This window comes from Narcine bancroftii, chromosome 9 (assembly GCF_036971445.1).
Source record: "Narcine bancroftii isolate sNarBan1 chromosome 9, sNarBan1.hap1, whole genome shotgun sequence".
NCBI lineage: Eukaryota > Metazoa > Chordata > Chondrichthyes > Torpediniformes > Narcinidae > Narcine > Narcine bancroftii.
Genome location: NC_091477.1, coordinates 52,972,890 through 53,000,729, shown reverse-complemented (window position 1 = coordinate 53,000,729; position 27,840 = coordinate 52,972,890). Strand labels below are relative to the sequence as shown.

General features: G+C 41.4%; 1 protein-coding gene and 1 long non-coding RNA gene across 5 annotated transcripts in view; one reads left to right on the top strand and one right to left on the bottom strand.

Annotated features, from left to right (window-relative positions):
* The window catches only part of LOC138743649 (slit homolog 3 protein-like), a 726,007-nt gene extending 720,881 nt beyond the window's left edge, over window positions 1-5,126 (top strand). For all 4 annotated transcript variants that reach the window (XM_069899177.1, XM_069899179.1, XM_069899178.1 and 1 more), the window contains one exon: window positions 1,614-5,126. In XM_069899177.1, coding sequence (XP_069755278.1) covers window positions 1,614-1,855 — 242 coding nt within the window. In that variant the 3' untranslated portion in view covers window positions 1,856-5,126. The remainder of the gene's footprint in view (window positions 1-1,613) is intronic.
* On the bottom strand, window positions 2,539-26,482 carry LOC138743651 (uncharacterized). The gene is made up of 3 exons (XR_011344976.1): window positions 26,330-26,482; window positions 23,316-23,504; window positions 2,539-3,068 (listed from the first exon to the last, which is right to left on the bottom strand). It is a non-coding gene; the product is annotated as an uncharacterized lncRNA (long non-coding RNA).
* Window positions 26,483-27,840: the final 1,358 nt, after the last annotated feature.

The following is a 27,840-nucleotide window of genomic DNA, read 5'->3' as shown; positions in this document are numbered from 1 at the left end:
TGGGAATGAGATTAACTGTGGTGGAAGAAGATGAAACATGGATCATTAATGCTGACTTTGATCTGCTGGGCCAATTGGTCATTTTCTGTGTGCAGTAAATTAAATTTAACAATGATAACATCTGAAGATCAGGCCAAAAACAGTTTGTGGTCCTCTTTAGGCAGCCAAAGATTGCAGCCTCATGTATGGCCATGTTAAGGCCATCCACAAAATGGAGGAATAGCACTTTTAAAAAACAGAAGAGAAATGGTGACACTGCCAGTCGGTGCAGACCCAGAGAGTGGAGACATAGTGCTGCTCCACAGAGTCATACTGCCCAGTCCTGATGCCAACGGCTTCATACAGGTGTTAAACGGCCTGTTAAAGGAGCCAATGGTTCTTTTTTTTTAAATCCTACAACCATGGATGACTGTGCCCAAGATGGCAGAGCCTGTCCTTGGCAGCATACCATCAGGAGTTGCAGGGAAACTAGAAATAGGGGGAACACACTTCCCATTGAGAAAGAAAAGCATGGGAGGGTGACCATGACAGGAGTCCAGCAACTCAGCTCTGAATGACCTGCGCAGGTTGCGGACTGTTGGCGACTTCCGGCCAAAGAATCCACACAGGCTGCTGGAGGCTGGCACGTTGGAACCAGGTATCAGAACCGGGATTTGAGAAGGTGCCAAGAGCAAGGAAAGCTCCTGAACGGCTGCTGAAGGCTTCCAGGAGTATATCGGAGATTTGGACATGGAGCTCAGGTTGCTGATTGTTTAAACAGGGCCCTGTGCAGATGCAGAGGCTGGAGGAGCATTGGGGATGAATCCCCCACTCCCCACCCCCCACACACAGGTCTCTGAAGGGACTCTCCTTTCTCTTATTGTTAGGGGCGCTGGGCAGTGTTCATGGTGACTCTTTAGCTTACAGGAGAAAAAGGTTGAAATATGTAAATGGCATTTTTATGTATTATTACATTACAATAAAAGGATCTTGAACTTTATATTCCATCTTGGCAGTCTCCAACCAGACGGTATCAATAGTGACCTCCAATTTCCATTAAGCCCTCCCCTGCTCTCTCTCCCTTTAACCTCACCCCTCTGCCTCCCTTCCTCCAGCTCCTCGCTCTCATCCCGTCCTTTTCCAATCAGAAAGCTAGCTTTCTTAGCTGTCCGCATTCTCCCTCCATCACTACTCGGCTCTTTCTCTTCTCCTCTTTCCTTCCTTGCCCCACCTTGCTGGATTTCCGACACTCTTGACGGCTCAGGCCCAAAACGGCGACACCCTTTTACTTTCCATGGATGCTATGTGACCTTCTGAGTTTCTCCAGCACTTTTGTGTATAGCCCAAGAATGTAGCAACCCCACAACTCATGCTACATTGTGAGTTCTGTTCGAGTCCCATAGGTTTGCGGAGTTGGAAAGGCCATTGCAGTTTATTTTGCAACATCGTTCCATCAGGGGATGAAGCCCAACCTCAGACTGAACTCTCAAAGTATTCAAAAAATCCATGATGGATGCTAACTAATGTCCTTCATGCCCAGAAGGTGCATGATCTCCTGGGATAGCCAAAAAACACACAGGTTAGAGCAAGTGGCCTGTACAAAAACATGACTTCTTTAACTTTTTGTTTGACAGAGCTCCTTTGTGAAAAGGAAATGATCCGAGATGTCTACCGCAAGCAACAGGGATATGCCTCATGCCAGACCACAGTCAAAGTGCCGCGAATGGAGTGCAAGGGGAGCTGCGGCAATGGTGGGTGCTGCGTGCCATTGCGTAGCAAGCGGCGGAAATATGTCTTCCAATGCACTGATGGCTCATCTTTCGTGGAAGATGTGGAGAGGGTTGTTGACTGTGGCTGTGGGAGTTGCTCCTCGTAGGGACCCAGAGCAAGAGAAAAGGAATTAAGAGCAGCAACCAATGTTGGACCCATTAACTCTCACAGTGGACCAAAGAAATGGAAATATATTGTAAGATAACAAATAGAACCTATTTTTATTATTAAAAAAGGACTATTTTCTTCAGTTATGACTAAAATATATCACATCACCTGGATATCTGTATCATTGTTCCCTGGGCAAGATTTCTTCATTGCCTATGTTATTAACCAAACACAGGATTCAGGGAAATCTTGTCCACTTGGTTGTGTAGATGTTTCAAGGGGCTGTTTTCCCTCTGTCCAAGTTTGCCCCAAGTGTCTGTTGGAGGTGGCTTAAGCTTTTGAGGGAGTTGAAACATTGGTGACAACCAAAATACCAAGTGGAGTATCGCCAAACATGTTGGCTTTAGGTTTCACGGCAACCTCAGTTGCTGCTGCTGGGCTCCATGCTAAGAATCAAACGGACCTGCCCATTTTTTGTGTCACCGTCAGCATACTGTAATTGATACTCTTCAGATGCCCAATATTGCACTGTTGACAATGAGAGTGAAGACAACCCCCACCCTATCCACACCCCTCCCGCCACAGGTAGCCTCTGAGGACCGTACTGCAGTTACACATCACAAACTTGTTCTAAAGTATCTTCAGAATTCCAATCATCTGTCAATATCCTTGACAATGTGCTTGAGTGCAATGCACAATCCCGAATACCAACACCTATACCAATATACGGCAGGTATCTAATTCTGGGCTGGAAAGTCTTTAAAAACAATGTAGAGCATCCTGTAGCACTTGGGGCTGCACACTGCTGCCAGAATGTTGCACATGATCTGCAACGGCCTGTGTAGTTTGTATTCAGAAAGATCACTGGAAGCAGTAACACAGAGTTTATGCCAGAAATGTCCACATCCCAGATCCAGAACATAACATAAGGAAGAAAAAAAAGTCACAAATGAGGCTGCATTTGCATCTTAAATGGTTTGCTGGTTACAATAGACACCGTTCTACATTAGGGGCTAACACCACGTAGGCTTAAACACCACTTCAGGGATCTTTTCTGTTCCTTCCAAAACCACTTAATCATCAGCTTTTCATCTCTGACATGCATGACTGAATGTCTAGACACCAGGCTCCGGTCACAGCTCAAATGGTCCTCCAGCAGATGGAAATCCTCTTTTTTTCCACGAGACAGTGTTAGATCATTCGATTGCAACCTTTAGGAAACACACAAAAATGTTGAATTCTGATCACCATTATGCACTCACCACAGAAGGAAATGACAAATTGGATTTGTTTTCTTCTACAGTAAGCACTCGACCACTGTAGAACTGAATTATACTTTGTGACGTCTGAGGTATTTATTGATTTTTCTGTCTGGCATTGTCTCCCCAAGTCTGTATCCAAAATGTCTCCCCTGTGCCAGGCCCTTTTCTCTTCTCGAGAGAATTTGAAAGTATATTATTTAAGTTCTCAAATGAAGATTTATTGCTCATTGAGACAAATTCAACTCTCTGAGGCAATGATTTAGAAAATGCTGAGCAAAGGTATTTGCATGGAGATGTACAGGGGAAGAACTCTGACCAATGTGACTTGATGCGTGTGTGTAGAAAGTGATGGATGATAAACAGGTGCTGAATTTTCTGGGAATTTGTTAAGAAAATAATCATTTCAGCACAAGAAAGGATTAAAAGTGGGAGAAGTTCCATTTCTTTTTCCCCTACATATTTTTGTCCCCATACAAAATAGAAGACCTTCCTCGAGATGAAATTTGTGTAACTCCTTGTTGTTGAGGCTAGTTCATTTGATACATTCAGAAACGAGTTGGATATGGCCCTTAGGGCTAAAGGGATCAATGGATGTAGAGAGAGGGGAGGAAAAGGGTACTGAAGACCTATGATCAACCATTGAGTGGTGGTGCAGACTCAAGGCTGAATGACCTACTCCTGGTGTATTCAATGATTCTAAGATTCACTCCGTCCTAGACTTGCCCACAGTTATCATTTTCCAGGTGATGGTTCCATGAGCAACCAAAAGGAAGATCGTTAGCAGAGAGCTCTGTGTTAACTGAGACAAGATATCTCTGCCCTCCGAGACCACCACTGCCCTCCGAGACCACCACTGCCCTCCGAGACCACCACTGCCTTCCGAGACCACCACTGCCTGCGTGGAGTGGTATCAAGCACAGGGAGAGCAGAGCTCTGGAGTTCTCCATATCATTTGGGGGAAGAAAAAAAAAGCATTTCAGGGGCCAAGGAAAGCAAAACAATGTTTACCCAATTCATTCAGTGCCTTTTACAGCAGAATTCATTTGCCCACCTTAACTGCATTGACCAAAGTGCCTTAAGTCAGCCCCTTGCTATATGCATTAACCAAAGGGTATTGCATTTGATTGAATGCTTCCCTGAGGATAGGAATGCCTCAAACATTAATCAAAAGGCCTTAGTCAAATCAGTATATTAGAAAATAGCCCAAGGGCCTTGTGGTCCATTAAATGCCTTATACATATACACAAGGGCTTTAACAAGTACCTCTTTTTCACCTGAGGAGTTTGCAGTCAACCCAATGCCTTACATATTAAATTGAGGGTCTTACAGGCAAATAAATTCCATGTACTTTAAATCAGTGCCTTCACATAATTAAAGCAAACACCTGGAAGGTATGGTACTGAACCACTGAAGGGGACAAACATCAGCACACTTACTCTCAATGTACCTGATGTGTCTTGCATCAAACTGATTCCCAGCTGGCAGAGTGCTACTGTCTATAAGCTCTGTGGTACAAGATAAATGCACATTGTTACATCTCTTCTGCAACCAGTAACTATTGCCTTCAGATCAAGAAACGAAAGAGAATTGAAGTGGATTTTGATCCATTTCCTAATGACAGACCATCAAGGTGTTCATAGGCCTTGTGAAGAGTAGCTTCCATTCCTCCTTTCTTGGAGCTCTGGTTACAATACTTAAGAAAACATGAACCACTATACCGAATGGAAGACATATTTTCCATTTTCCTTACTGATTTGCCTGCAGTATATTATCTGTATGTAGTGACAAAACTTAAGTCTGTACAGCAGAGGTGCTCCAGAAGTTTGAGTCTGACTCTCTCTGTATGACAATGTATTCAAGGAAATAAGCCGCTGACCAGTTTACAATTTGCAGGTGCTTAACCCTTTATTCTTTGTTTTACAAAAATATGTACATTTTTATGTTATATATTTTGTGAAATGTTACTATGTCTTGTACAAAAAAAATTAAAGAGTTTGCACCAAGAAACTGACAGAAAATTATTTGGATTACTACTGGGTCAGCTTTAGAGCTGAGAAATGTGGTGCATGCCTGTAGATACAACTGATCTGGTATTGAATCTATACTCGTGTCTTACTAAGCTTACGATATATCCACATTGAACTGACTCTAATTTTACTTTAGAGGTACATCTAAGACATGCAATTCTGTAGACTACCAATACAATAATGCTTCAAGGTTCAGCCTATATTCAGAGTTACAAGCCAAGACTGATTCAGCTTTAAATCATGTTTGGAATGCAAATTATGTTTTGAGTGTATACTGATTTTTTAAGTAAAATGATGCATTAATGACCCCGATCAAATTTAGATTTGAGCATATTCTGGTTCCAAATTGACTGCTTACCAGTTCCATAGTAAGCCAGTCCCGCATCGGACTTGTCAGCCACAAACGAGCCTGCAGCTGACGTGGACTTTTTACCCCCTCCATAAATCTTCGTCCGCGAAGCCAAGCCAAAGAAGTAAGCCAGTGTAGATACGCTACTGAAATTCCAAAGGTTCTCTATTAAACTAGAAATAACTCATTGTTGAGTTTACCCTCATTCAGCAAGAAGTAGGTACAGAGTTCCTCTGATTCAGCGCTAAGTTGTGAAAGAGGTTAATATCTAAAGGTTGTGACAGAGATTCACGTATGAAGAATCTACTCCAAAAAGAAAAGGGTCTGTATAAGTACAACACTAAAATCTGCAGTTGTGATTGTAAAAACGTGCAGAAATGCTGGAGAGTCTCGCAGCGTCCATAGGTGGTAAAAATATACTGATGCTTTGGGCCTGAGCCCTTTTGCAAGGCATAAGCAAAGAACAGGAAGGCATCAGAATAAAGACAAGATGGCCTGGGGGAAGAGTCCAGGGCCAATTAATTAAAAAAAAAATTAAATTTAGACATACAGCATGGTAACAGACAATTTTGGCCCACGAGTCCATGCCACCCAATTAGCCTACACCTGCTACTTTTTTTTAACAATGAGAGGAAACCAGAGCCCCTGGAGAAAACCCAGGCAGACACGGGGAGAATGTACAAACTCCTTACAGACAGCATGGATTTTGAACCTTGGTCTGGTCCTGATTGCTAACTGCCTCGCCAATCGTGCCATACAAAGGTGTTAAGAGATTAGAATTGATTTTGGCTCTGTGAAAGGAGGCAGAAAGAAGAAGGAAGAAAGAAAGAGGGAGAGAGCTGGGGGAAAGTTGACAGGGGAAGAAGAAAGGGAAGGGAGAAATCAATGTTAATGTTATCCAATTGGAGGGTCCCCAGGCAGAAGATGACATGTTATTCCTCCAATTTGCTCTCAGTCTGGCAGTGCATGAGACCATGGACACAAATGTCAGCAAGGGAATAGGATGAGGAATTGAAATGGGAGATTCCCGCTATTGTTGCAGACAGGCCAAGGTGCTTTACAAAGCAACCTCCCAATCTGCGCCCAGTCTCTCCGATGTAGAGGAGACCACAATGGGAGCACTGGGTGCAGTAGATGACCCCTGCAGACTCACAAGTGAAAGGTCTGTTATAAGTTCTCTGTTCTATAGACTCAGAAGGAAGTGAATTAGACTTTGACTGATTGTTAGCCCCTTCAAGAGCATGTACACGAGGTACGGTCTATATTATCACCTTTCTTTAAAGCCCAGAGTTGACTTTGCTTCCACCACCCTTCGAAGCCTCTCTACATTTCTCTTGTCCTCTCCCTATATCTTTTGCCTAAATGTATGCCCCTATCCTTGAACCATATGATAATGGGAAGAGTGGACCTCCATGTATGAACCATTCACAATTGTGTACATTCTTAGCACATCTCTTCTTGACTTTCATTGCTCCACGACGAACAATCAGAAGTAACCATGCAGATGATTTAGTCCCTCGTTCTGAGAGCCATTCCAGTAGGAATCCTTATCCTCTCCAGGACTTTCACATCCGCCTGTTATTAGGTGATTGCAGTTACATGTAATGTTCCAGCTGTGGCCCAACCAGTGTTTTATAAAGATTCAATGTCATCTCAACGTCTCTATGGTCTCAGTCTCTATTTATGAATCCCAGGATAAATGCCTCATGAACCTATCACTTCACATGTCAACATTTTACCACAAGTCTTGCATATGTCCTGCCACATTCAAAGATTTATTCACATATGTATTTTCTTGAACATTATATTTTTCTCTATTGCCTCTCCTTTAGTTCACTCTGTGAAAATGTATCACTTAATAATTCACTATTAAATTTCCCATCTGCTTCTAGTCCATCTCACCACGCAGTCCGTTCATATCCTTCTCCCTAGACCAAGATAGTGTCATCTTTAAATTTAGGAATTTCATTGAGGGATGAGATGATGAGGCGATCAGAGTTTCTGAACATATATATAAGTAAAATCTATGGATAGAATTAAATTCTGGTTTGCTGCAACTATACAGGTAAATATGAGGTTTATGCAGGAAAGTGTTGCTTAGATAAAAGATCAGATATGGCCTTGTTGACTGATAATGGTAAAGGTTCCGTTATTGTCACTTAATACTACATTTAGAAATTCCTGACATTCATCTACCGTAAAGCAGGCAGAGAGTCACGATTTGTCCAGCGCCCCTCACAGAAACCTACAGTTTCATGTACCCATTGATTCTAGCCAGCCCTTTGTGTGGGACTTCATCAAACACCAGCTGAAAATCCATGTAGATGACATCAACTACATTTCCTTCATCAACCTTTTCCATTAGCTCATCAAAAAAAATAGTTAAGCAAGATTTCACTTTGATAAATTGGCTGGCAACTTTTTTAGTGTTCCTAGGCGGTCTCCCCTCCAAGTACTGACCAGCCCTGAGCCTGCTTAGCTTCCGAGATCAGGCACTCTCAGGTGTATTCAGGATATTAGGCTTCTGACAGGAGGGGTTGAATGGCTTACTCCTGTGCCTATTTCTTATGTTCCCACGTTTATGTCCAAGAAGCTTTTGTGCATTAAAAGAACAATGGTGCCTACACTGTCCTAATGTGAACACTGTTGTCAACCATCATTCAGTTTTTTCTAAAAAAACATTCTAATCATTATTTTCTCCCTTTAAACCAGATTCATGTACCCATTGATTCCTTGGATCTCATTTTTTTGTCCTAGCCAGCCTTTTATGTGGGACTTCATCAAACACCTGCTGAAAACCCATGTGGATGACATCAACTACATTTCCTTCATCAACCTTCTCCGTTAGCTCATCAAAACAAATTGTCAAGCCTGATTTCACTTTCATAAATTGGCAGGCAACTTTCCTCAATTTATTCATGCCTGTTGATTTTTTTCTGATTAATGTTGTCAATAACTTCTCTGCCATAGGGATTAAACTGACTCCAGCGTGAACAAGAGAGTAATGTTTGACATTTTCCAGTTCTCTTTCTAGGAAGGCTTCAAATACTCCTGGAAAGGCTAATGCAAATTATTTCTACGTCCCCATCAATCTAGGATCCATATTCCTGACATGTTGAACCTGAGTTGAACATGTATTGATTAAATATTGAGCCAGGATTGAGCTTGGATTGACGACAATGGCAAAGCTGAACTGACAGGTTGATCTGTGCTCATTTAGCATTCATTCTGCATGGACACTAGTGAAATTGATCCTGCACTAGCAGTGATTATTCTGAGCTCATTATTGAACCTTTACTGACACTGATAGCCTGTACTTATTGCTATTGATTCTCTACAGATAGTGATCCATTTTAAAGTGAATATCCAACACTTAAAGACCAGTAATGAGCAAAACTGCAAAAAAAAAGGAGGTAATGCTTCAAAGAAGCTGGAGTCAGCTCTCTTCGTCAATGCCTTCAGCACCAAAGGTTGGCACAAATTTCAACCTTTAATAACATTCCAGCTTGAGGAGCAATTGCTCTACCCATACAATACCCATATCTCTGCCTTGAATCTATATGATTGGAGTATTAATTCCAAACAATTTTAGCATAAGTGCTAACTCACCATCTCCAATTGTCATGGTTTCCATGCCATTGGAATTGGTTGATTGATTTGTGAAGCATCTTGGAGTACAGAATCAAGTCCGCGTTAAACTGAAACACGCACAGGCATCTTCGCTCAGTGGATCAACGGAACAAAGGCCTTCATCCTCGACCTCAAGGGGTAGCCACAATGAACTCACAAGGTGAGAGCTCCTGAAGATTGAATATTTGCAGGAAACAGTATCACCTGATACTAAATGATGTCACACATTCATAGAACTTCTCTTTTAAAATTAGGGGGTGTGTTTTTTATTTATTGGGAGGGGGGAATGGAAGGTCAATATTAACAGTAAATTGATTCAGTTGAGACTACATGTGAGACCTGAAGAAATGGTGAGCGTTTCCTTTATCTGGCTTATAAAACTAGGGAAGGGAAAGGAAACAAGTGAGAGTTACAAGCTCCAGAAGTAGGATGGTGAATGGCTTGGGGCCATGTTTGAGATATCGGAGCTGAGTGTTTCTTATATTACTGTTGACTTTAGACCAACCAAGTCTGATTTAAGTCAAATCAATGGTTTCCTCAAACAGTTCATTTAAAAAGAAAGCCCAAAATTTATAGCATTGCATGTTATATGTTGAGGAATCATCAGACTCAATTCATCACTTGATATCTGGAATTGTAGAAAGTTAACGTGTTAAAGGTTGAGACTTTTAGAGAAACAGAATGATGCGGTTCAAAAGAAAATCTATGAAGGGATTGAAGTTCATTGCTTTTACTTTCATTCTCTCACACTAAAGGATTTCAAACCACTCTAAAACAAAAGGGAGGCAATAATTTCCAATGCCATTATGAGATCTTTAACTTAGCGGTTTTCTCCCAGAAAAATGATCATGGCAGAGTAAGATTTTATACAGGGCATAAGAATCTGGACCAAAAATAAACCAAACTGCTGGAGGAACTCAGCAGGTCGAGCAGTACCTGTGGGGTAGGAAATGGACACGCAACTTTTCAGGTGGCATTCCCCTCCATGGATGATGCCTGACCTGCTGAGTTCCTCCAGAAGATTTTATAGAGAGTTTGAGACTGACATTCATAAATGATTTTCTTTAAACCTGTCAAATACATTGAATAGGAGGTATGTATATAAGGCAAAGAACTTATGTAATGCATGAAGTGCTGGACCAACTCAATGGTTCAAGCAATATCCAAGGAAGACAACATTTCAGGCCAAAAACCAGGTAGGATTGTCGCTAAATAATGACATGTAATGAAGATATTTTGCACTTTCCAGTAGCTTTCCAGTAAGAACAAATAAAATGCTGATAAAGGCGTCACGATTAGCATAGCGGTCAGTGCAACACTATTTTCTTCTTTGGCTTGGCTTCGCGGATGAAGATTTATGGAGGGGGTAAAAAGTCCACGTCAGCTGCAGGCTCGTTTGTGGCTGACAAGTCCGATGCGGGACCAGCAACTTGGGTTCAAATCTGGTGCTGTCTGGAAGGACTTGATGCATCTCCCTGTGTCTGCATGGGTTTCCTCCGGGTGCTCCAGTTTCCTCCAACCCTTCAAAATCATAGGAGGGTTGTAGGTTAATTGGGGTATGTGGCGGTATGGTATGGTACGGAGGGCCTGTTACCGTGCTGTATCTCTAAATTAAAATTAAAGACACCTTCCAGTTTTTGAGGTGTGTTGAAACAATAGGACTCAAACCATGAGAAATAAAGGTATGGCATCCTCAACTCTGGACTGGGGTGTGTAAATCAAAATCTATATTACGGTCGGTGCCAAGGGGGGACATCTGCAGCATTTCCACCCCCCCCCCCAATGAGGTGATGTGCCCCCTCAATATGGTCGTGGCCATCAGACGCTTGATGCAATAAAAAGAACCCTCATGTCCCATGTTGGAGAGATAGCCTCAACGATAGGTATGCACCCCCACCGTCGACAGGTCGGATCTTGCCAGTCCCCATCCACCCCCATCAACAGGTCAGTTCCTGTCCCCCTCTAACTCACTAATACCCCCCTTTAACTTGTTAATACCCCCCTCTACGTTCTGGTACCGACCCTGATCTAAATAAAGTGCAGATGCCAGAAATCCAAAATAAAAGAACTTCAAGGATAGCGGGGAGGGTTTTGCCTGTGATGTCCTGTGTCCACTACCTTTTGGAGAGCTTTATGCTCAGGGGTATTGGTGTCCCCATACCAGACCGTGATGCAGCTATAGATATTTGTCAAGATTTCTTGTGTAATTCCAAACCTCCACAAACTCCTGAGGAAGTAGAGGCACTAAACATGCTTTCTTTACGTTACCACTAGAGTGTTGGGCCCAGGAAAGATCGTCTGAGATTGTGACTCCCAATAACTTAAATTTGCTCACCCTCTCCACCCCTTATCCCCTAATGATCACTGGATTGTAGACCTCTGGCTTTCCCTTCCTGAAGTCAACAATCAGCTTTTTAGTTTTGAGTGCAAGGTTGTGGTTGGTGCACCATTCAACCAAGTTTTCAATCTCCCTCCTGTACGCTGACTCATCACCTTTCTTTATACAACCCACTACCGTGGTATCATCGGCAAATTTGTAGATGGTGTTATTGTCGTACCGAGGCACACAGTTGTAGGTGTAAAGTGAGTAGAGCAGGGGGCAAAGAACACAGCCCTGTGGTGCTCTGGTAGGGGATCGTAGAGATGCCTCACTGATTGTGGTCTGGAGTGAGGAAATCCAGGATCCAATTACACAGCAAGGTGCTGAGTCCCAGGTCTTGGAATTTGCTGATCAGTTTTGAGGGGTTGGTGGTGTTAAATGCCAATTGTAGTCAATAAAGAGCATCCTGATGAATTCAGCTTTAGGTGATCCAGGGCTTTGTGCAGATGGTTTCAGCTGAAACTGCACCATGTTTGTTCAGCGAAGGAAGAGCACATAAACAAACACATAAAAACATAAATGAGGATCAGAAATTGGTCAACTCAGCCCCTTGAGTTTGTCTTCCACTTAATAACTTTAATAACAGACCATCTGCAACCATCCTATCCACCACTTACTTATCAAGGATCTATTAACCTACACCTGAAAAATATTTAAAGATTCTGCTTCCACTCTCCTTTGGAGAAGACAGTTCCAAAGACTCACAACCCACTGAAATATAAAAAAAACCCACCTCTCTTAAATGAGTGTTTCTTTTATTTCTCCTACAAGCAGACACATCATCTCCACACCCAACCTTCCAAGAAAACGTTGGATCTTTTAAGTTTCAATCAAATTTTCACTGTCTTCTAAACGCAGGTCTCATCTGTCCAACATTACCTCTCATATATCTGCCCATTCCCGGTGCAGTAAGTCTCCGTGCTGATTCCAATGCATTTACCTGCTTCTTTAAGTAAGGAACACTGCAGACAGTATTCCAGATGCAGTGTTATTAATTGAGTTCAAGGATATTATTGTCTGGCTGTACATACTGTAACAACCAATCAAAACAATGTTTTTCTGGACCACAATGCACACATACACAACACATAATAACCACATATATACATAAAGATAGAATTTAAAATAAATATACCCATATTTTTGGGGATGATTTACTCAGTTACAAGACAGTTACATTAGAGCATTCGGCCCTTCTAGTCTGTGCTGAACAATTATTCTGGATAATCCCACTGACCTGCACTCAGTGCATAGCTGTCCATACCACTCCCATCCAAGTAACTGTCCAAACTTTCCTGAAATGTTAAAATTGAGCCCGCATTCACCATTTCAGCTGGTATCTGGTTCCCACATTCCCATCACTCTCTGTGTGAATAAGAGCCCACTAAATGTTTTCCCTTTCACCTTTAACCCACGTTTGTATCTCACCTACCCTCAGTATAAAAAGTCTTTATCAAATCTCGCCTCATTCTTCTACGCTCTAGAGAATAAAATCCTAACCTGTTTATCCTTTCCCTGTAAATCAGTTCCTAAAGTCCCAGCAATATCCTTGTAAATCTTATCTGACCATATCTCCACACAATACTCCAAATTTGGCCTCACCAATATCTTTATAACTTGTCATATAAATAGGCCAGTTACCACTAATGTCAATACAACGTTACCATAAAATCCCACCTCCTTTACTCAGTACTGAGATTTATGAAAGCAAATATGCCAAAAATTCTCTTTACAACTCTATAGTGACACCACTTTCAGGGAATTAAGTACAAAACTTCGATTTTCTGATATCCTCACTTATCCTACATTTTTTAAAAATTTCAGATAAATGAAGATATCTGAAACAAATCAGAAATCCTCATTTATCCAAACTTTTTTCGGAGCCGAACTGACCTCCTAGGTTGAATTCACTCGACGTGAAATTAGAACGACGATTGTCTTTGTTTCAGGTAACTCCCTCCCCTCTCACTTTCCATTTCTTCTTTACATAGAAACATAGAAACATAGAAGATAGGAGCAGGAGTAGGTCATTCGGCCCTTTGAGCCTGCTCTGCCATTCAATGAGATCATGGCTGATCTTAAAGTTCAGTACCCCGTCCCCGCCTTCTCTCCGTAATCCCTAATTCCCTTATACTGAAGAAATATATCTAATTTCTTCTTAAATATATTCAATGAACCTGCCTCTACTGCTCTCTGTGGCAATGAATTCCACAGATTCACCACCCTCTGGGTAAAGAAATTCCTCCTCATCTCAGGTCTAAATGGTTTGCCTATTATTCACGAACCATGGCCCCAGGTTCTGGACTTCCCCACCATTGGAAACATCCCTTCCACATCCATTCTGTCCAGTCCTGCCAGAATTTTATATGTCTCTATGAGATCCCTTTTCAATCTTCTAAACTCCAGCGAGTACAATACCAAATGCGCAATCTTTCCTCATAAGTTATTCCTGCCATTCCAGGTATCAGCCTGGTGAATCGCCTTTGCACTCCCTCCATTGCAAGAACATCCTTCCTCAGATAAGGTGACCAAAATTGCACACAATACTCCAGGTGTGCTCTCACCAAGGCTCTGTACAGCTGCAGTAAGGCATCCTTACTCAAACCCTCTTGATATGAAGGCCAACATACCATTTGCCTTTTTAACCGCCTGCTGTACCTGCATGCTCGCCTTCAGTGCCTGGTGCACAAGAACCCCTAGGTCTCTCTGCACTTCCCCATCTCCCAATCTATTGCCATTCAAATAGTAATCTGCCCTCTGGTTTGTATACCCGAAGTGAATAACCTCTCATTTATCCACATTGTAGTGCATTTGCCACGTATCTGCCCAGTCCCCCAATTTATCCAAATCACACTGGAGCTTCCTGACCCCCTCTTCAGTGCACACAACCCCTCCTAGCTTAGTGTCGTCTGCAGATTTGGACATATTACATCCAATCCCCTCATCTAGATCTTTGATGTAAATCCCAACTCTCTGTCTTCTATCTGGCAGCCAGTTCTCAATCCACATCAATACCTTTCCCCCAATCCCATGAGCCTTCATTTTGCATGCCAGTCGTTTATGTGGGACCTTATCGAAGGTCTTTTGGAAATCCAGGTCACCACATCCACTGGCTCTCCTCCATCTATTTTACCTGTCACCATCTCAAAGAATTCCAATAGATATGTCAAGCACGATTTACCTTTTGTAAATCCATGCTGACTCTGTCCAATCCCTTCTCTGCTAGTCATATGCTCTGCTATTGCATCCTTAATAATGGATTCCATCATTTTGCCCACTACTGATGTAAGGCTCACCGGCCTATAATTCCCCACTTTTTCTCTACCCCCCCCTTTCTAAATAGTCGGGTAACATTAGCTACCCTCCAATCCATGGGTACTGATCCTGAGTCTATTGAGTTCTGGAAAATAATTCTTAAATCATCTGCTATCTGAATGGCCACTTCCTTAAGTACCCTAGGATGTAGATTATCAGGCCCTTGGGATTTATCGGCCTTCAATCCCTTCAATTTCCCCAAGACCATGTCCTTAGAGATACTGATTTCTTTCAGTTCCTCCCTTGCATTAGTCTCTATGTTTCCCAACATCCTTGGGAGGTTATTTGTATCCTCTCTTGTGAAAACAGAACTAAAGTAAGAATTTAATTGGTCTGCCATTTCCTTATTCCCCATTATATATTCCCCTGATTCTGACTGCAAGGGACCTACTCTGGATTTCATCAATCTTTCCGTCTTGACATATCTATCAAAGCTTTTGCAGTCGGTTTTTATATTTGCCGCAAGCTTACTTTCGTAATTTATTTTTGCCCTCTTGATTAATCCCTTTGTCCTCCTTTGCTGCATCTTGAACTGCTCCCAGTCTTCAGATTTGGTACTTTTCTTTGGACCTAATGCTGTCACTAATTTCCCTTGTTATCCACAGTTGAGTCACCTTTTTTGGTTTATTTTTATGCCAAACCGGTATAAATGATTTCTGCAATTCTTCCATTAGATCTTTGAATGCTTTCCATTGTCTATCCACCGTCAACCCTCCCCATAAACACCACCCAATCAATCTTACTCAACTCCCGTCTCATTCCATCATAATTCCCTTTATTTAAATTCAGGACCTTAGTCTCGATTTTAATTTCTTCACTCTTCATGTCGAGTGAGAATTCGATCATATTGTGATCGCTCCTACCCAAAGGGCCTCGTACAACAATATTGCTGATTAGCCCCTTTTCATTGCATAATACCCAGTCTAAAATGGCCTGCTCCCGAGTTGGTTCCTCGACACATTGGTGCAGATAACCATCTCATAAACATTCAAGGAATTGCTCCTCCTCAGTATTTTTACTAATTTGGCTAGTCCAATCTATATGTAAATTAAAGTCTCCCATGATGACAGCTGTTCCCTTATTGCACGCTTCTCTAATTTCTCTTTTTATGCCTTCCCTCACCTCTACATTACTATTTGGAGGCCTATATACCACCCCCACTAATGTTTTCCGCCTTTTGCTATTCCTCAGTTCTACCCATATAGATTCCGCATCTTCCGAGTTAATATCCTTCCTGTCAATCGTGTCGGTCCCTTCACTCACCATCAGTGCTACCCCACCCCCTTTTCTTTCTTGATGATCCCTCCTAAATATTGTATACCCCGGGATGTTAAGTTCCCAGGCTTGCCCACCTTGCACCCATGTTTCTGTAATCCCAATCAAATCGTATTGTTTGTCTCAATTTCTACAGCCAATTCATCTACCTTGTTCCAAAGGCTTCTTGCATTAAGATATAAAGCCTTCAGATTTGCTTTTTTCACCCTCCTTGCTCTTTCTGATTTTTTACTTTCGCTGCCTTACCTAACTTTTCCTATTTTATCTTTCCTGTCCTTTGCCCTATCATACAGGTTCCCATCCCCCTGCCAAATTAGTTTAAAACGCATCCGATGGCTGTACCAAACCTAGCTGCCAATATATTGACCCCTTTTGGGTTTAGGTGTAACCCATCTTTCTTGTAAAGGTCATACCTTCCCCAAAAAAGATCCCAATGGTCCAAGAAGCCAAAACCCTGTCTTTTACACCAACCCCTCAGCCATACATTCATTTGTCTTAACGTTCCATTTTTGTCCTCAGTTGCACTTGACACAGGTAGCAATCCAGAGATCACCACCCTGGTGGTCCTTTTCTTAGCTTCTGTCCTAGCTCACTGTAATCCTTTTTCAGTACCTCCTCCCTCTTTTTATCTATGTCATTGGTACCTACATGTACCAAGGCATCAGGCTGCTCGCCCTCTCCTTTCAGAATGCTCTGGGCCCGATTTGAGATACCCCGTACCCTTGCAACAGGGAGGCAGCACACCATGCGGGTATACCTATCTGGCTCACATAATCTCTTGTCTGTACCTCTGACAATGGAGTCCCCAATAACCACTGCATTCCTCCTTACCTTTTGTACCACCGTGCCAGGCACAGTGCCAGCAACCTGGTCACTGTGGCCAGCTTCTGTCAGGTCATCTCCCTCAAAAGCATCCAACACAATATACCTGTTGCTGAGAGGGGTAGTCACAGGTGTGCTCTCCATTTTCCAGGCATTTTTCTTCCCTCCCCTGACAGTTACCCACTTACCTGACACATCTGGTCTCAGGGTCACTATCTCCCTGAAAGTTGAATCTATTAACTCCTCACTCTCCCTTACCAGCCGCAGGTCCTCAAGCTGCAGCTCCAGATCCCCAACTCATTCCTTAAGGAACTGCATCTCGGTGCACCTTATGCAGATGTGGCTATTTGGGAGGGTGGAATTCACCCATGGTTCCTACATCTGACACCCAGTACAAAGCACTAACCCCATAGGCATGATTGAGTTAAAATAATGCCGCTTACCTTCCTCCTCGCCTGCTTTCGCCTAAGCCTGTTGAGCCAAAGCCTGGAAGTACCGCTCCTTCGCCGCGTCGCTCACTCGCCGGGCCACTCACCTCACCTCCACTCGCCGGGCCACTCACCTGACCTTGCCAGGCCGTTCACCTCACCTCGCAGGGCCACTTGCCGGGCTGCTCAGCTCACCTCCACTCGCCGGGCCGCTATTAACTTTTCTCTCCAACTCTTCCTCTCAAACTGTGCGCCACTGTCTCCCAGCCACAAGCAGTTGGAATAATCCCTTGTCCTGGCCTCATCAAGGAGAATGGCCTCCCAGGCAGGACCGGGATCTCGAACTCAATGGCATGCCCTTCCTCCCCTCACTCCCTCCTCCCAATGCCATCTCTGAACCCTCCACTTGGCCTACTATGGTACACGCACATCAGTCTCCCCAGTATGTGTGCGCGGAAGGCCTGGGGAGGATTCGGAGTCAGGACTTGGGTGACAGGAGCTCCAGTGACCGGGGAGACAAGAGTCCAGTGACTCGTCAGTGAGTGTTCATGTAGCTGTTTGGACCCTTTTTTAAACAACAGAACAGCATGAGCTATTTTCCAGTCCTCCGGCATCCAGCACCAAGGGGGGGGGGGGGGGGGCATTTGTGGGCATGGCCCCACTTGAGAATTGCTGTGCCCCCATACACTCACGGTCACTAACGTCCAGCTTGACACACACTATTGTCTCTCCACGCAATAAAAACAGTGCTTTCGGCTGCTATGTCAGAGGAACGAAGGAGGTTTGCATCTATTCAGCAGGGGTAGGCCACCATCAACACTCCAACCCCCTCCCACTGAATGAGTTTACAACTGTCAGACTCTGCCCCCCAATCTGGTTACCCTAAAGCCCCCAATAATACTCATCTGTCACCGACCCTGGGGACCTCCCCTGTGGCTAAGGATATTTTAAATATTTCGGCCAGAGACCCTGCAATTTTTACACAAGCCTCCCTTAAAGTCCAAGGGAATATCTTGTCAGGGCCTGGGGATTTCTCTACCCTTATTTGCTTTAAGAAACCAAGCACCTCCTTCTCTTTAATCTATAGGTTCCTTGACCTCGCGGCCTGTTTTCCTTACTTCCCTTGACTATATCCCAGTTTCCAGAGTAAATACTGATGTAAAAACCCATATACAATCTTTCCCATCTATTCTGACTCCATACATAGCAGACCACTCTGATCTTTTATTTTATCAACTTTATTTATATTATTAAGAATATACAACAATTATATATATATATATAAAAGCAAAATCCCTTATTACAGAACTATATTAATAAAGTATTTAACCATAAATTAGTAAATTAGTAGTACATTTATTCCCTCCCCCCAAAAAAAACTTAACTATCCCTACAGCTACATAATATTATAATGGAGCCTTTTACAAAAAAATAATAAAATACCTTAGTATTGCATTAAAAAATTAAAATACATTTAAGACATACATCTTAAATATGGTTCCTACATTTTAATTAAAAAAAATAATTGTTATGCAAGTTATATGTCATTTTCTCTAAATCAATACATGATTTCAATTCATTATGCCATCTTTGAATATTAATTACTACATCATTCTTCCATGTTACTGCTACACACTTTCTCGCCACAGCCAAAGCCAAACAAATAAATGCAATTTGAAATTTATCCAATTTCAAATCCCTTAAATCCTTCATAAAATCCAGTAAAAAATAAAGTATCAAGTAACAACTGTATATTATGTTCAAAAAATTGTCTAACTTTTAACCAAAAATTCTGCACCTTATCACATAACCAAACAGAATGTAAAAAAAGTCCCCTTCTGTATTCCACATCGAAAACACAAATCTGAATCCCTAAAACCATATTTTTTTCAATTTCTTCGGCGTCAAGTATAATTGATGTTGAAAGTTATAGTTAATCAAACTGCACCTCACATTAAACAATCTACTCACTGTATCTTCACAAATATTTAACCAATCTTCCTCTAAAATAACCACTTGTAAGTCCTCTTCGCATTTATTTTTAATTTTAAACAAATCGAGTTTATTCAACTTATCTTGTAACAAATTATATAAATCATTTCTTGAAAGGGTCTGTAATTAATATTTGAAACCTAGTTAAATTAGGAAGTGTAATTTCTTGCCCAAAATTTTCTCGTAAAAAAGCTCACATCTGATAATAAGCAAACAATGAGTTCGATGATATTTTAAATTTTTCTTGCAACTGGACAAAGGAAAGAAAATCACCTTTATCAAAATAATCTTCTACCCTTCGGATACCTTTCAGATCCCATTTTTTTAAATAACTTCTATCCATCGAAAATGGTATAATCCTATTTCTATATAATGGAGTCCACCCAGTAATCCTGCACATCTCTCTTATACCACACTTCTAACAAATGTCTAAGTATAGGAACATTATAATATTTCAAAAAAATTGGTTTCTATTTATATATAAAAGAATTAACATTTTTCTCTGATAATTGGGTCAGTTCAATTTTAGCCCATATTGGGACTTATTCAGCATCCAACATTCAATTAATAAATTTCAATTGAGCAGCCTCATAATAATTTTGGAAATTTGGTAACTGTAAACCTCCTAATGCATATTTCCATGTCAATTTTTGTAATGAAACTCTGGATAATTTATTCTTCCATAAAAATAAATGAACTGCCGCATTGAATTATTTAAAAAAAAACTTTGGTAAAGGACAAGGGATTAGACTGGAAAAGATATTAATATATAAAAATATAAATTAACCCTACCTATTAAAGTTAACGGTAAATCTTTCCACTTCTAAAATTCTGCCTTGATTTTTAAAAAATAAAGGTATATAATTCAATTGATAAATTTGATGATCTTCCACACTTATTATCACTCCTAAATACTTAATTTTATCAGATCATCACAACTGAGTAACCCACTTACATTCCAAATTGTCCTCATCTAATACTGGTAACAATTCACTCTTATCCCAATTAACTTTATATCCAGACATTTTTCCATATTGCTCTAAACATCTCTGCAAATGAACTAATGATTCCTTTGGATTTGTCAAATAAATTCATTTTATATTCTTCCTCTTCCACAGTTATACCCTTGATGTTAACATTCTGTCTAATAAATTGGGCTAAAGGATCAATTACTAAAGCAAATAAAGCCAGTGACATTGGGCAACCCTGCCTAGTTGATCTTGATAACATAAACATAGATGAAATTAAACCATTTGTTATCACCCTAGCTGAAGAATTATTATATAAAGCCTTTACCCAACCAATAAAAACCAGACCAAATTTAAAATTTTCTAATACTTTAAACAAAAAATGCCATTCCACACGATCAAAGGCCTTTTCTGCATCTAAAGGTAAATTATGTTGAGTTTTAGATACATTAATTAATGTAATGAACTTAACAATATTATCAGCTGAATAACTATTTTTAATAAAGCCAGTTTGATCTACATGAACCAATTTTGGTAAATATTTCGCTATTCTATTTGCCAAAACTTTAGCCACAATTTTATAATCTACCTTTAACAGAGAAATTGGTCTATATGAAGCTACTTTAAACAGATCTCTATCTTTCTATGGAATAAACTGTGGATAACAAGGGAAATTAGAGACAGCATTGGGTCCAAAGAGAGTGCATATCAATTGGCCAAAAAAAGTACCGCAACCAAAGACTGGGAGCAGTTCAAGATACAGCAAAGGAGGACAAAGGGATTAATCAAGAGAGCAAAAATAAATTACGAAAGTAAGCTTGTGGCAAATATAAAAACCAATTGCAAAAGCTTTTATAAATATGTCAAGAGGAAAAGATTGGTGAAATCCAGAGTAGGTCCTTTGCAGTCGGAATCAGGGGAATATATAATGGGGAATAAGGAAATGGCAGACCAATTAAATTCTTACTTTAGTTCTGTTTTTACAAGAGAGGATACAAATAACCTCCCAAGGATGTTGGGAAACATAGAGACTAATGCAAGGGAGGAACTGAAAGAAATCAGTATCTCTAAGGACATGGTCTTGGGGAAATTGAAGGGATTGAAGGCCGATAAATCCCAACTTCATTTTCTTAATTTAAAAATTTAATCAATTTCTTAATTTAAAACACGTTTCCTTTTTATCGGATTATTCAAGTCTTTAACATTAAAAGTTGCAAAATTCAAGTTCGACATTTTAACTAAGTAAGTAGGTACTCACAAAAATACAAATGCAATTAAGGCTCCAATCAAAAAAAAGTTTATATTTTAAAAAAACCCTTAAAAAAACTTCCCCCTTCTGAACTAAAACAAAAATACCCACCTAAAAAAACTGCTAATGCAATACCCCCTCTTTTAACCGGCTGCAGTTAACACCAACAGTGGCTGATGATTTTGGTACAACTGGGTCATCATCCTCTCCCCAACCAGACATCACAATAATAAAATCAGTTTATTCAAGATTCTGATGTAGCAGGAAAATCCACCTCCAAATCCATCAATTGTTCAGTTTCCTCCTTTCTACTCCCTTATCCATTTACAACTTTTAAGCTCAAACCAAGGGCTTTAGAAAAAAAAGTCTTAGGTCAACTTGGAATTTGGCAAAAAATTAGCAAAGGATAAATGCATCTTGTGCCCTTTGAAAAAGTTGTGACTGATATTGTCCATAGAACACCTTCAAAATCACTGGGTATCTAAAAACAGATCTATATCCTTTCTTCCAAGCACCACTTTAGATGGATTAAATTCCTTTTGTCTCTGAGTAACTTTGAGACTTAGATCAGATTAAAAGAAGACCTTATTAACCTGTACCATCATCGGGCCTTGATTCATATGAGCTTGTTGGATTGCAGCAAGTAAAATCATTTCCCGATCATGATTCCTAAGACATCTAAGTAATATCACTCACTGTGGTTGACCTGGTAAAGGTTTCTTTCTTAAAACATGATTCCAGACCTTCTGGAAAATATTCAGATCCCAAAACATCCGGTATCCAATCCTTAAAAAATCTTAAAAGATTTGTGCCCTCAATACCCTCAGGTAAACCCACTATTTTAACATTTTTCTGACGACTTTGATTTTCCAGTGCATCCATTTTCTACAAAAAAAATTTCTCAATTTGCCATCCAGTAATCAATTCTTCAATCTGATCAACTCTATCTTCAACATTCTTCACTCTGTCTTGAACCACATCAACAGTTGACAGGCTGAAGCAATTTCACCAGACATATCTGACATTCTATCTTTAATATCAGCAATCTGTTGGGACATATATTCCATCATATTTTCATTTTGCTTTGTTAATTCTTCAAAAGTTACCATATCAGGGCCAGGTGAAGGACTTAATAAACGTGATTTGTAAGGAGAATGTGCCTTCAAAGTTCTAGATTTACCTTCAAAAATATTAGATGCTGCCATAAGTAATTCCTGTTCTTCATCAAAATCTTCTTCTATTTCTTCTTCTTCATATTCAGGCACCCCTGGCCACCTAACTGCGAGTAAGGACCCCCCTCCATGTCACTCTGATCTTCAAGAGGAAAAATGTTGTCGCTGACTCTCCTTTTACTCTCAATACATCCCGAGAACCCCTGAGGATAGTTTGCCAAAGCTATCTCATCTTCTTTTAGCCCTTTTGATTTTCTTCTTTATGCATTTTTATACTTCTCAGGTACCTTATTATTGCCTACACCTGTATTCACCTCTTTCTTCTTCTTAACCAGATCCCCAATATACCTCAACACCATGGTTCCCTATGCCTGCTAACTTTGCCTTTAATACTGACAGGAACATACAAACTATGTAACTGGATCACAGCCTCCTTTTTTTTCATTTGTCTGCTAACAATAATATTCTGTTAGCTCTCCTAAACCTTGTACTAGATGTTCATTAGATGCCCTGACCCTTCCACATGAGGAACCCCATTTGGATCTCAATCTTTCTTTTCCACCCATGGACTACATTAAGTATTACACACCACATTCTCTCCAGGTGGGTCTTGCTGCTTGAGGTCCCGCTGTTCACACGTTGCTGATGTAACTGTGCAGGTGTTTGATGATGTCTCAGTCTATTTCCTCGGATTCCTCTATTGTAAGTTTTCAACACCATGGTCGGACCTCCAGAGACAGGATCCCATGCGGCTGGAGGTGACTATACTGGCTTCTCGCTGTAATGTTGGAAAGATGACCTGAGCAAGTTCTTAGACTATTGCCAGTCTCGCTCCTAGATGTGATACTGCTTGCAACTTATTGCATCGATAACATGAGTTATTCTTTGTTTTATCTAGGGCAGTGGTTCTCAACATCTTTCCTCTCCCCTCCCACTCATATACCCCCCTTAAGTAATCCAGTACTTGGCACAGGATCCCATGGGTGCTCTGTGGATTGTAATGGATCACAACATAGTATCTATGTGAGTGGGAAATGAACATTGAGAACCAGTGACTGAAACTCTCTTTCCTGACCCTCCCTCACCCTCCCACCGCCTCCACCTCCCTGACCCACCACCTCTCATCTGTCTTTCCCCGACCCTTCCACCCAAATTCATTATCTTCCTCCCTCCATCCATCCCCAACTCCTGCCTGGGCGCATCACAGCCCTCCCTCCCAGACCCACCAGCTACCTCCCCAAACCTCCCGCCTGGTCCCACCATCTCCCACCCTCCTGACCCTCCTGCCCAGATGAAGTAGGCCCATCCATCAGAGGGCGGGATTACCAAGCAGAGTCTGGACATGTCATGTAAAGGTATGCAAAGCTTTTAAATCCAAGAGTTCACTTTTTTTATATCCTCTGAATTTGCAAAACATTTTTAAACTTTAATACCTTTTTTGAAATATTTTACAACTGACTTTAAACATGATACATTAGTAATTCACAATTTGTTATCAAGGCATGAAAATAACCATGTTTTATATTGCTTCCATAAATGCTTTATGCAGTTCTGGTTGTGGAGCAGTTTTTATTTTAGGTTTCCAGGATATTAGCCGGTGCCCAAGGAGGCTTGTTACCTCCTCATGGTGGTGGATCGGGCCACAAGGTGGCCGGAGGCCATCCCAATTAAGGAGAGATGTACGCCAGGACTCTGGTCAGCCAATGGATCGTCCATTTCGAGTCCCGATGCGCATCACTAGCGACAGAGGGGTGCAGTTCACATCTGCCCTGTGGACTCAGATGGCAAAGCCCCTGGGGGGTAATATAACATAACATAACAATTACAGCACGGAAACAGGGCATTCGGCCCTTCTAGTCCGCACCGAACCAAACACCCCTTTCTAGTCCCACCTCCCTGCACAATGCCCATAACCCTCCATCTTCTTCTCATCCATATACCTGTCCAACCTTTTCTTAAATAATACAATTGACTCCGCCGCCGCTATTTCTCCCGGAAGATCATTCCACACGGCTACCACTCTCTGCTTAAAGAAGTTCCCCCTCATGTTACCTCTAATCCTCTGCCCCTTAATTCTTAACTCATGTCCTCTTGTTTTAATCTTTCCTCCTCTTAACGGAAATAGTCTATCCACATCCACTCTGTCTATCCCTTTCATAATCTTAAATACTTCTATCAAATCCCCTCTCACCCTTCTACGCTCCAAAGAATAAAGACCTAATCTGTCCAATCTCTCCCTATACTCTAGATGCTTAAACCCAGGTAACATTCTGGTAAACCTTCTCTGCACTCTCTCCACTCTGTTTATATCCTTCCTATAATTAGGCGACCAGAACTGCACACAGAACTCCAAATTAGGCCGCACCAACGTCTTATACAATCTCAACATCACCTCCCAACTCCTATATTCCATGCAATGATTGATAAAGGCCAGCATACTAAAAGCCTTCTTCACCACCCTATTCACGTGAGTTTCTACCTTCAGGGAACGATGTACCGTCACTCCTAAATCTTTCTGTTCTTCTGTATTCATCAATGCTCTCCCATTTACCATGTATGTCCTATTCTGATTCTTCTTACCAAAATGAAGCACCTCACACTTATCAGCATTAAATTCCATTTGCCATTTTTCAGCCCACTTTTCTAAGCAGCCCAAATCCCTATGCAATCCTTGAAAACCTTCTTCATTATCCACTCTTCCACCTATCTTAGTATCGTCTGCATATTTACTAATCCAATTCCCCACCCCATCATCTAGATCATTAATGTATATAACGAACAACAATGGGCCCAATACAGATCCTTGAGGCACACCACTGGTCACCGGCCTCCAACCTGACAGACAATTATCCACTACCACTCTCTGGCCTCTCCCTTTCAGCCAATGTTCAATCCATTTGACTATCTCAAAATTTATACCTAAAGACTGCACCTTCCTAACTAACCTTCCATGTGGTACCTTATCGAAGGCCTTACTGAAGTCCATATAGACAACATCCACTGCGCTACCCTCATCCACATTCCTAGTCACCTCTTCAAAAAATTCAATCAGATTGGTCAAACATGACCTTCCTCCCACAAATCCATGTTGAGTGCTCCTGATCAGACCCTGTCTATCCAGATGTTTATAAGTACTATCTCTAAGAATTTTCTCCATTAATTTACCTACCACAGACGTCAAACTTACAGGCCGATAGTTGCCAGGCTTCCTCCTTGAACCCTTTTTAAATAACGGAACCACATGCGCAATGCGCCAATCCTCCGGCACTATCCCCATATCTAATGACATTTGGAAAATTACCGCCAGAGCCTCTGCTATTTCCTCCTTCACTTCTCTCAATGTCCTGGGGAAGATCCCGTCTGGTCCCGGAGACTTATCCATCTTTATATTCTTCAAAAGCCTTAAAACTACACCTTTTGTAATCTCTATATTCCCCATATTTACCCAATTTGCTTTTTTTATCTCACATCTCCCAATATCCTTCTTAGTGAATACCGAAGAAAATAAACTGTTCAATATCTCCCCCATTTCTCTAGGCTCCACACACAGTTTTCCGCTCTGATTTTCTAAGGGACCAATTTTGTCTCTAGCTTTCCTCCTACCATTAACATATTTGTAGAACTCTTTTGGATTAGTTTTCACCCTGCTTGCCATAGTTTCCTCGGTTGTGTGGTGGCACACATCCTCATTGCGAACCAGCCCCACTTCTATTGCCACGTGGCGGGGCAGCCATGGGGAAATGGCGTGGTCAGAGGTTTCTCACTGACTGCAGCATTCCTTCCAGCGCACACCCTGGGCACCTGGGCAGCGATTATGACATCACAATGCATAAGGTGACTGAGCTCATGCTGCCCTTAAAAGGGGCACGCGCTGAATTGAATAAAAACAGTCGTTAACGACCCTCAACGTGGTGGCTGTGTTTCTTCCACTGCTCACACCGCCACAATATCATAAATCTTAGCTAATGCCTTAGAGGTAACAATTAAGCATTTCACCAATAAAATATTCCAATTATATTACAAATTTTTATCAAATTGTGAGCAGAATTCAAAAATCCAAACCACATTCTTCATCATATATCAAAATGTGAATGTGGAAAAAAAGGGGGATCTCCAATCTGAGGGGATAAAGGAATAAAAAATGGTATAAACTTTCTTTTCAGATAAGTTATAAAAATTCACTTATTGGGAAAAAAAGGAATTTATAATTCTTGAAGATTATCTTCCCTTTCTAGAATAACATTTATCTAATATTAATTCCAAAAAGAAAATAAAACCCTTACGATCTATACCCCACCCCAATACGTCGTCAGTTACTTCCAATGTTCTGGCCATGTTATTTTGCGACTTTTTAAAATCAGGGCTTTACAGGTGCAATTGGAGCAATGACTCCACTTCGGTCTGACTGAATGTGAACTCTGATTTCCCACTGCAAGAAGAAAATGTCGCACCCACTGCAACGTTTGCATTTCCCCTTCTTTCCAAAATAACACAATTTGTTAAGTGCGAGTGGAGCAAATTGCCGCCATTCTGCCAGGAATAGAAGGTGACTGGTAGGGAAGTCATTGCTGTACAAACATGAGGGGCAGAGGGATGATAATACCGCAAGACAGGCCTGAGTGGAAGAAGCATGCTGTTGGAGGGGAAAAATAGTCGTCTAGACAGAAAACCCAGCTGTGGCTCCCAAGCATAGAGAGAGAGACCCTACCAATCTACAGGCTTAAAGAACAATTGGCTCAGGTATGAAATTTGTAATCTCATAGCTTAAATAGTAATTTAAAAAATATATATATTCATAAATGATCTTTCTTTGGCTTGGCTTCACGGACGAAGTTTATGGAAGGGTAAAGTCCACGTCAGCTGCAGGCTTGTTTGTGGCTGACAAGTCCGATGTGGGACAGGCAGACACGGTTGCAGCGGTTGCAAGGGAAAATTGGTTGGTTGGGGTTGGGTGTTGGGTTTTTCCTCCTTTGTCTTTTGACAGTGAGGTGGGCTCTGCGGTCTTCTTCAAAGGAGGTTGCTGCCTGCCGAACTGTGAGGCGCCAAGATGCACGGTTTGAGGCAATATCAGCCCACTGGTGGTGGTCAATGTGGCAGGCACCAAGAGCTTTCTT